General features: G+C 39.1%; 1 protein-coding gene across 2 annotated transcripts; it reads right to left on the reverse strand.

Moving 5' to 3' along the window:
• Nucleotides 1-2726: 2726 nt before the first annotated feature.
• On the reverse strand, nt 2727-10574 carry MTERF1 (mitochondrial transcription termination factor 1). Of its 2 annotated transcripts, none has more exons than XM_081147861.1 (3): nt 10519-10574; nt 9903-9961; nt 2727-5887 (listed from the first exon to the last, which is right to left on the reverse strand). In XM_081147861.1, exons 2-3 carry the CDS (start codon nt 9905-9907, stop codon nt 4726-4728), a joined length of 1167 nt encoding a protein of 388 aa, XP_081003987.1. In that variant the 5' UTR covers nt 9908-9961; nt 10519-10574; the 3' UTR covers nt 2727-4725. The 2 variants fall into 2 exon arrangements, with proteins under 2 accessions (XP_081003987.1, XP_081003986.1); XM_081147860.1 differs by having other exon boundaries at nt 9722-9961.
• Nucleotides 10575-11046: the final 472 nt, after the last annotated feature.

The raw sequence follows: 11046 nt of genomic DNA on the forward strand, positions 1-11046 counted from the left end.
CAGCTCATCCCGACTCTCCGATGTTGGGCAGCTGGGCTTTTGCTATGATTTCTTCCCCAAATCTAAAAATAATATAGTCCCACTATCCTCTTTGCTTATGCCAAGCTCTTCCTGGACTATGTAACAATTGCCTATTACTAAAGTTGTGACTAGTGTTTTGCCATCAACAGATTCTCCACTGGATCATACTTCTGGGTGTGAAGTGTGGGGCATTATAGTCCACAGGGAAGGAGTCAATAGCCAAATTTTTCACGTAAAAGCCTTATTTTTGGATCTCTAGGAACAAACCATGTTACCTATCCAAGCCTTAGAAATTATACAGGGATGGGCAAAAGTAGGTTTATAGTTGCTCATATGGAAAATAATACAATAATAATATAAGAATAAACTGTTTCATATACTCACAACTGTAAACCTACTTTTGCCAACCCCTGATTTAAGGAGAGAAATGACTAGTTTAATAACCCAATAAACCCTTTTATAAATACTACTTATTTTTTATTCCTTCCTGCTGGGTTCATGATAAATAAACTCACTTTTTTCTCTTTAACATTTTATATTGTCCTAATTCTTGTAGTTATTTGAAAGTCCTCAAATTTATGCAGTAATTTAGAACAGACAGATGGTTTCCATTAAAAAGATGAAGTTTCGCCCAGCCAGTGTGGCTTAGTGGTTCAGCGTTGACCCATGAACCAAAAGGTCTCTGGTTGGATTCCCTGTCAGGTCACATGCCTGAGTTGCAGGCTCGATCCGCAGTAGGGGATCAGCCAATTGATGTTTTCCTCTCATAGATGTTTCTATCTCTCTATACCCCTCCCTTCCTCTCTCTAAAAAAATAAATAAAAACTTTTTTTTTTAATGAAGTTTTGCAGATACATCAGACATTTTGGAGAATAGAAAAATGCAGTATTCTTAACATTCACATTTTCCAGAGCAAAATTTTACCTTATAAAGTACACCGATGATGGGGGGGAAATGGTATGTATAACACTGTGGAATGCTGAACTAATCTAGGTGGTATTTTCAATAAATTACTAATGTACAAAAATTTACCCCATCTAATGGTAAGAGATTGAATAGAGAAATTACGGTTTATCCAAGTGACAGAATTTCATGCAACCATTAAAAATCATGCTACAGGTATAAATACTCAATTGATTCTGTAATTAATTACTGAAAAATATTTAATATGTTCAGGACCTATTACATTAAAAAAATGCAACTTATAAAATAGTTTGATCTCTACTTAAATACATAGGGTGTCCCCCCAAAATGTCTACACATTTTGAATAATTATAAAGGCAGTTTATTAAAATATATTTCATTTTCAAAATTGAGTTATCAGCTGTTAAAGTATGTATATTTTGGGGGACACCCTGTATATGCCACATATCTATAGTACATCCATGTATGGCTACATGGATGCAAAGAAAACAGTCACCAAACTATCTCTCTGGGAGATAAGAATAGAGTGGGTTTTTTCCTGGTTTCTTGGTGACTTATTTTCCATTTTTCCCATTATAGACGAATTTTCTTTTTACTCATAAAAAAATTACTTAAAAATTGTATAATTCAGTAAACTTTTAAAGAATTGACTCTCCCTCAATCAGACTCAAACCTTAAAATATGGTATGTTAATACTGCCTGACAGGCATTATCCATTTGTTTCTACAAAGTTGTTCCTCCCCAAGCCCCAAACAAGTGCTGTATTGTACTTCATGCATCCCACCTTCTCCTTGGTCACTGGCAACTACTGCTGCTATACAGCTCTTGTCAACCCAGGCATAATCCTCATGACCGGTTGATGCCAATAAATTTTTATCTCCTCTGCCAGCCTCTCTCAAGGTCCTTATAAACTTGTTAGATTCTGAAGTAATACCTCAGAAAATACTCCCATACAATTCAGTAGACTGAGAAATTACTGTTAAGACTTATGTTTAAGTCTTAACAATAAAATATTCTCCCAATAATACTACTGGACCCATACAATGGAGTATTATTTGGCAATTATAAGGAATGGAATACTGACACATGCTACATGGATGAATTTTGAAAACATTGTGTTAAGTGAAAGCAGCCAGTTGCAAAAGACCACAGATTGTATGATCCCATTTATATGAAATGTCCAGAATAGGCAAATTTATAGACAGAAAGTAGATCAGTGATTGCTTAGGGCTGGGGAAGTAGGAGGGGGATAATGAAGATTGACCATTAATGGGTACAGGGCTTCTTTTAGGAGGCACAAACATATTCTAAAATTAGATTATAGTGGTGATTACACAGCCCTATAAATATAAAAAAATAAACTGCAGCCCTGGCTGGTGTGGCTCAGTGGTTAGAGTATCGGCCTGCATACCAAAGGGTTTGCTGGTTCGATTCCCGGTCAAAGGCACATATCTGGGTTGAGGTTCGATCCCCAGCCCTGGTCAGGGCGCATGTGGGAGGCAACCAATTGATGTATTTCTCTCACATGGATGTTTCTCTCTCTCACTTTCTCCCCCTCTCACTCTCTTCCCCGCCCCTTCCACTCTCTCTAGAAATTAATGGAAAGAATATCCTCAGATGATTGACAAAAAAACAAAATTGCATACTTTAAATTGGTGAATTGTGTGGTATGTAAATTATATATTAATAAAGCCATTTAGTTCTAAAAATACTCTAACTTTTTATTACAGCTACCACTGAATAGTTACTATGTGCAAGAAACCTTAGAGACTCTTACCAAATCCACAAGGTCAATTTTTAATCTTAGAGATGAGAAAACAAATTCAGTAAGCTTAAAATGTTTACTCAGTTACAGAGCTTTTCAAGAATGGTGCCTAGATTATGTCCCTCTAAAGAAAGGTCTCTCTAAAGCCCGTTTTCTAAACTGTCTGCCATCAAATAGCATATTGAAAATATTCAGAATAAGAGTATCATTAACATACAAATGGCCTTGAAAGGGCAGGCATTTTGTTTTTATCAGTGGTGGGAATAAGTTTTTTTGAAGCATCACTGATAGGAAATAAGGCTTAAAAGGTTGGACACCATTGTTATTTAATTCAAAATCCACATCTAGAAAACAAATGGCTCTAGAAAACAATTAAAAGTAATTAAGGTTATGCAATTTGTCCCTTCTCTTTCAGTTTCTATCAGAGCTAGAGTGTAAATGTCCTCAAGATACAAACATCAGCCCTGGCCAGTTTGGCTCAGCGGCTCAGAGCGTCAACCAGCAGACGAAAGGGCCTCGGGTTCAATTCTGGCCAAGGACATGGGAGGTAACCAATTGATGTTTCTCTCTTCTCTCTCTCCCCCTCCCACTCTCTGAAGAGCAATGGAAAAAATATCCTGTGAGGATTTAAAAAAAAAAAGAAAAAAAGAACTAAGTTACAGACATCATCTGATTTGTCTTTTTTAAGTCTATGCTTCTAGAAATTCCTTGTTCTTTATATTAGATGAAATGCCAACAATATATAAGAAATTGCCATTTCTTTAAATTACATTCAGTAGGCAAAAATATTCTTTTATTTAGGTTTTATTATTCACATTTAGTTCCTATCCAAACATTTAGAGGACTTTACAAATACTAACTTATTAGCCATTATAAAGGTCATTGGAAGAAATACAGATATGATAATAAAAGGATCACATTTTGTGGCTTCACCTATAATGGAACTAATCATCTATTTAGTTGTTGTGTTATTCTATTTGCTGCTGTAACAAAATATCGCAAACTCAGAGGCTTAAAACACCACAAATTATCTTATGATTCTGTAGGTCAGAAGTTTGACACAGGTCTCACTGGGCCTAATTCAAGGTCCTGGCAGGGCTGCATTTCCTTCTGGGGGAAGGAATGTTTCCTTGCTTTTTACATTTTATAGAGGTTACCTGTGTTCCTGGGCATGTGGCCCCTTCCTCCTTCAAAGCCAGTAAAAGTAAGTCCTTCTATCATCACATCACTCGGACCTCCTTGTACCTCCCTCTTCCACTTTTAAGGGCCCTTATGATTACACTGGACTCACCCAAATAATCCAGGTAATCTCATCTCAGGGTCCTTAACTTAATCCTATCTGCAAAGTCCTTTTGCAACTTAACATATTCACAGGTTCTGGTAATTATGACATTGACATCTTTGAGTGGCAATTATTCTGCCTACACAGTTGTCCTTGTCTTTAAAGAAATCAGTATTATACTCACAGTAAATTGAGCCTAAAGGGGGGCAGGAGGGGAGCATATTAATGGTTTAAGTAAAGAATGTAGAACTTGGGATGAAAAACCCCTCCTTTCTACTTTTTCAAATTTTTACTGGCATTCTTACTTTGAAGATGAACCATAATTAGGTATGTGAAAATAGAATAGGTTGCTACTCAAATCCATGAGAAAATGGATCTACATGAATCTTATAAATTTTTTAATTTGAACAACCTCCTTCCCCCTAAAAAAGCTTATTTTGTGTCTTCTACCTTTCGATACATTGTTCTGCCTTGGCACTCAGGAAGTACCATCTACACAGCCTATATCATATAACAGGATACTATATTAATTCAAACTTGAGAAGAGGTAGCTGGGAAAACTATACTTGAGCATACTGACCATGAATTTTTAAGAACCTTTAAAATAGAACATCCAAAGGATCATTCATTATATATGTATATGTGGTTAAGAACTCAAACCTCTCCTTTTTGAAAGGTCCAAATTCAAAGTGAAAAGATATCACAATAAGATTTAATTCCCCAGAATAATGCACTATCCGGTGTTTAACTTTTTCAGTTTAGCTTTGTATCTTTTTTGACTCCAAGACAGAAGAGTGATGTTTGATGTACTCAAGTCATAGCCAGCATCCACCAATTCTTTGATTCGACTTTTTAAAGTACTTATGCTTGAATCCAAAATCCGAGGATTTTCAATTATTTGTGAGATGCTAATTTTTTCTTCTGTGAGGCAGTCTATTTTATCATTAAATTTTTTCTCTCCCAAGAAGATCACCTCTGGATAGCTCAAGACAAACTTCTGCACCTCTTGTTCAGTACATCCAAGAGAAAAGAGTTTCTCTTTGACATTTGTGTAGTTTCTTTTGGCACAGTCATTGGAAAGGTCTAGGATTTCAGCTCCTGGACCACGTATCAGAGCAAGCAGCTCCTCATTGTTCAAGTTGAACGTTGACTGTAAAAACTTAATGTTAGCTTTTACCCGTTTGGTGCTCTGAATTAAGATAAAAGGGTTTTTAAAAATTATTTTCCTGACAAAATCTACGGGATCTCTGTGACCTAAGGACAAACAGACTTCCTGTAAAAATTCAATCATCTGTTTATTCAAATCAAGACTATTGGAGAAGGTACGTGAGGCATTGGTCAACAACCGACAAAGGCATTTACGGGTCAATCCAAACGAGGACAGAAACTTTATATTATTCTCTAGGTTTACGTTGTTATTGGACCGAAAAAACGACTCAGGAGAACGTTCCAAAATATTTAGAATTTCAAGATCCGATGTCATAATTGTTCTCCACAAATCCCACCGTTTTGAAAGATTTTCAGTTGTGCGTGTTAAGGCTCGTGGGTATCTCGATATGATGCTAGCAATCACTTCGTTGCTGGCTCCTTTGGACAGAAGGAACATCTTCAGGTCCTGCTCATTAATACCTGTCCTATTAAAAACTCCAGGCTGTCGTTTCTTCGCCATGTCAACATCTACTCCCATAGTAAGTAAGCTATTCAGTAGTTCATTCTCCAAAGGCTTACTGTCTTCATGATCACACTTCACACCAAAAAGCCTAAATGAAACTGGCTTGAAGAGGATTTCTGTTGAAAATCGGATCATCCATCTTGAACCAAAGAGAAAGTTACTTCTCACATACAAGAGATTTCGTGGTGCCAGAATGGTCAAGTAGCCCCAAACTCTTGGAATGCTGTGTAAGACATGTAAAATATTATATAAATGCATGCATTAAATAGCTAAAAAAAACACATTATAATCCTAGAAGCACCATGGTCATTTCTATAAGATACCTGTAGCTCCAGCTCTCCTGCTGCTGTGGTAACAATCCAGCCACTGTTTTCCCACTCTCTAGCTTGTTACTTCTAGTTATCTGAGGGCCTGGGCTCCATACATTCTTAACATAAAGAAAGGCAGTATAGCATCATCACTGCTCCAGCATTACTCCTACCTTTACCTTGCTCTCCTATTTGGCCTGACCCGCCTTGGCTATTCAAGCCAGCTGCCCCTCTCCATCTCTGCTTTATTCTCCTGATTGCCAAATCTTTGGCTTATTCCTACTAACTGATGTTTTCAGTTCCGCCTTGTCTTCCAACTTCCCAGAGCTTTGGCCTTGCCCTCACCCATAGATATCAGACTTCTTTGCCTCTGTTCTCACATCCTGGTTATCAAACCCTAATCTAGCCCTGAAAATCAACACTTCAGAATTCCTAATTTGCACCATAAACATATTTTTCTAGATAAATGGCACTCTTTAAATCCAGGCTATTACTAGAGCCTAATTCTCAGCTTATCTAGACCACTGGTCAACAGCTCCAGATCCCAACCTCCTCATTCGATTTATTTTATTGTCCCCTTGGTTGTAATCCAATAACTCCAAACCAATGTTCATCTTCAAAATGATCTAGTTGGGATATTTAATCCAAATAGTCCACCACATGCGGGACTATGCTGCGAGACATGTTTAAAAAGGTACTCTTACCATTCTCCCCAACACACCACATTACAAAAGACTAACCCAGGGGCTCTCTGCATCTGTTTCACAACACATATAACTTTGTACAAGTGGCTAAAACCTCAATAACTCATTTTCCTGATCACTCAAAAATAAGTCATGAAATGTATGATAATAACCACAGGTCCCTACTACAATGAGCATCTCTATTTATAGGAAATATTTTATGAGGAAAGCAAAAACTATTCTTATCAGATAATTCATTTTCCTAAGCTACTTGTGGTCTGAATCATACAACAACAAATATATTTTTTAAATTGTACTTTCTCCTTTTCAGACTATACAGTTGTGTCGGACTTAGTTCTTGGTTTCTAATTACTTACGATGGGCTCTTATCACTTAAAGGGGGCACCTCCCTCTTCCTCTCTCCTAATGCAGCATAAAATAGATAATAGAGCTAGATGGTTTCAACTCACCACTAATATCTCTGGGCTTGAGATGCAGTTTTCAAGATCAATATCAAAAAAAGCCCCTCTGTGTCTATCCTTTTAATTACTCCTATTTAACAAGAACTTGGGATTATGCCTACAGACTGGGGACATTCCCATAGCTCAGATAATCTACAGATACTCAAAGAACTGGAAAAATATTCCCAAACTGTAGAATCAAATAACATTCATACAAAAATGCAGACTGTTCACAAGGAAAATATCAAACAAAAACACATTTTAGATTGTGCTATACTCTGAGTCCACTATTCTTCACTTCTCCATAATACTGCATGCTACCCTGCAACTATATACTCTCCCAAAAATGCATGAAGTTAGAAACTTTAAAAAAAATAAATAATAAGGTCTTCCTTTTAACTAAAGGAGAGGCTTTACTTTGCACAGCTCAGTAATTTGTTCTTTCAGACGCTCAAGGGTGACCTCTACTGGATAATTGGACAGAACACTGACAGCTAGATAAGAGGAGTGCTTTCCAAAGAGGGGCGGCAAGATGATCCAATGGAATGTAGGAAGAAACAGTAAAACTCCAATTTATATTTGTCTCAGCCTCTTTAAAATTTCCACTTTCTATATATGTTTCAAAATGTATACAATAATACTGTAAGACATGTACACAACTCATCAGTAAATAAATACAAATATATTGAAGGTACATGTATAAACCTTTCTTAGAGAGTATACACAATCAAAAAAAGCCTGAAGGCCACTACTCTAGACAACATACCCTCAAACAAGGCTGAACAAGCCACAGAAAGTTCAAAAGAAATTCTATGAATGACAGACTAAAGCCAGTGAAAATATATGCCAAATTTCTTAACAAAAGAGCTTAAGGTTTCTCCTGAATCTGTCATAGGTGGATTTTATGTCTTTATATATAATTCATTCTCTATGGAAATATCTTTCACACAAATTAACACATACAAAACCAAAATGAGCATCTTTCCCAGCCCCTAAACTAGACCTCCTCTTATTAATAAAATTGCTATCACTAACCTGAGCCACTCATGATAAAAATACAAAAGTTGGCTTTACTTTTTCTTTCTCAATCACAGTCATCAAATCCGGTAGATTCAGTGTGTTCAGCGTCACTGAACTCCAACCTCTCTACTCTTTGCTATTCCCTCACCCGGACTACAATAACCATCTAACTTGCTTCTCTAACATCAGTCACTCAAAACTGCCATCATAGTATACTTATAAAACAAAGATGTAATTATGTCCCTCATTCCCTGATTAAATATCTCTGCAGCTCTCCCCTATGAAGTAAAATCTTCAGACAGACCTTCTAAGCCCTCACCACATGGTTTCCCCTACCTTTCTAGCTAGAATCTATTCTATAGCCTCCCAACTAGGCACCACTGCCTCTCAAACCTCTGGTCCTAAACATCCTTGTCCATTCTTGTCTCCCTGCCTTTGTTTAAGGTGTCTTTTGGAAAGGCCTATCCTCCTGATGTCTATGCATGGTTCAAAGTCCCATTCAAATACTACCTTCCTACAAATCTTTGACTTAACAAGCACATACTGTTGAAGTAAATCACTTATTTTATAATAATTTATTACTAGGGCCCGGCCGGGCATGGCTCAGCCGTTGAGCATTGACCTAGGATCCAGGAGTTCGGGGTTCAATTCCCAGTCAGTGCACATGCCCGGGTTGCAGGCTAGGCAGCCAATCAATGACTCTCTCATCACTGATGTTTCTATCTCTATCTGCTTCCTTTCCTCTCTCTGAAATCAAAAAAGATATGTTTTAAAAAAATAAAAAATAAAAATAAATAAAAAATTTAAAATGAGGCAGGCGAGAGGGATTGGGGAGGGGGGTGGGATGGGGTGGAATGGGTTATTGGGGGAAAAAAGGGACATCTGTAATATTTTAAACAAAAATAAAATTTTTAAAAAAATAAAATTAAGCGACTTATTTACAAAAAAAAAAAAGGGGGGCAGATCTAACACAATAGAAAGATGTCCAAGATATTATAAGGGGAAAACTGCATAATAGTATGGCCACACACACACACACAGTGTCCAAAAAAAAATGTATACACACTTTAACAGCTGATAGCTCAATTTTGAAAATGAAATATATTTTAATAAACACTGCCTTTATAATTATTCAAAGTGTATGTATACACACAGAGAGAAAAATGAAACAAAACAGTTATCTCTGAAAAATTAAGGGCAGCTATATACTAGTTCTGAAATATTAAAATATTTAATTTGTATGTGTTTATTACAATCACACAAGAAATTTTTTTTAAAAAATAAAATGGTCTAGGAGTGCAAAAGCATAATGGAAAATATTTATTGCCTTTCTCTATTTTTCAGTTTTCAACACAAATATGTTAAACCTGATAAGTCTCCATCCAACATACATTACATCTAGCCAGGAGGATAAATATTTAAACAGCCTAATGCAAGAAGTATCAACTGCCTCGACCTACAAGTTTCAAAAACAATTACTATTCCATAATGTATTTCTATCTCAAATTAATGTTTTTAATTAACCAAAACCATTACTGCGAGGACTGAAATCCAAAATTAACAAACACACTGCAACTCTGTGTACCTGCGACTCGTGCGGCCTAAGGCATAAAAGAGGTTTTCCATGGTCCTCGGCTCCACAGCAGCCTACTAAAGGGGCTTTCCATGGAAAATGCTCATCACTGGCCCTTGGGCACTGCACTCCAGCTGGCCTTCTTTGGACAAAGCAAGCTGTTTAGAGATCTTTACAACAATGCATTTCTCACCTCATTTGTCTTAAGAGGGCTTCTGCTCTCCTCCAGAAAAAGCTGGAAAATAGCTGTCCCTAGAAATGACAAAAAAAGGGGAGGGAGTACAAAATACCGTCAGGACTTCCTCATACAGAATAAACAGATCAATCCCAGCTAACGCTGCATTATGATCTAGCGAGACGCATCAAGCGTCTCCCAGAGACACAGCATCAGGGAGGAAATGGCCAGTACACGCTGGAGTACCGTCAGAAAGGGCAGCGGAATCGCGAATGATCTGTAAAACCAAAACGAAGTGCTTCACACGCACGGTCTTCATTAAACTCCGCGCATGAAAAAGTAGGCATTATCCCTAAAATTACAAAGCGCAGAGTTTTCTTACTCGCTTCTCTTAGGTGAGGCGTAAGGTTCGAACCCCCAGGTGAGCCTGTACCTCTAAACCAAGGCTAATCCCACAGGCTCCAGCCCCTGGCTCCAGCCCATGGCCTCCTCCCACGCCTCTTCCTCCCGCAAGGACAACGGTGCCAGGAGCTGCGCGGAAACGGGGCTCCGCTATACATCAAAGTCACCCAAACCCGCTTCTGAAAATAAAAGCGCAGCAGCAGCAAGACACCAACTCCAACCCCGACCGTACCTATACACAGGAGTGAGCTCTACTTCCGCCTCTGGAACGGAGCGGAACCGGGGGGCGGAAATGGACCACTAACTTCCGCCCCGGCCGCGCGGCGACGTGACGTCACCGCCTCGCGCGCCCCGAGGGCCTCCGGACCGCCCTTCGCAAACCACCGCAAGACGCCCAGCAGGGGGCGGCAGGACACCGCGGTAAGCGCAGGGAACCCCCACCCCCACCCCACCCCGGAGCCGGGTTTTGGAGGGCGGGGCGGGGCGGGGCGGGGCGGGGCCGGGAGCTCGCCCGAGGCTCCCGCAGCGGCCGAGAGTTGCTGCAGGAATTTGTTGCCTGCCGGCGACACGCGCTGGGACAGTCGCTATGATAAACACCAATTGTGCAGCGGATAGGTGATGACGCTTATTGACACGATGCGGACGAACGCTTGGGCGTTTGGTGCGGGAAACCGCGTGCGGGGCGAGGCCCGTGAACGGCCCTGAGGCCTTCTTTCCCGACCCGCCTCCTGGAGCGCGGCTGCGGGTCCGGATTCAAGCC

Source organism: Miniopterus schreibersii (assembly GCF_964146895.1).
Source record: "Miniopterus schreibersii genome assembly, chromosome: 9".
Taxonomy (NCBI): domain Eukaryota; kingdom Metazoa; phylum Chordata; class Mammalia; order Chiroptera; family Miniopteridae; genus Miniopterus; species Miniopterus schreibersii.

Coding starts and splice junctions, on each gene's coding strand:
- MTERF1 (XM_081147860.1), bottom strand. CDS start 9,762: ATGGAAAACCTCTTTTATGCCTTAGGCCGCACGAGTCGCAG. Junction 5,888..9,721: donor TTAGGCCGCACGAGTCGCAG/GTACACAGAGTT, acceptor TGTCTTACACAG/CATTCCAAGAGTTTGGGGCT.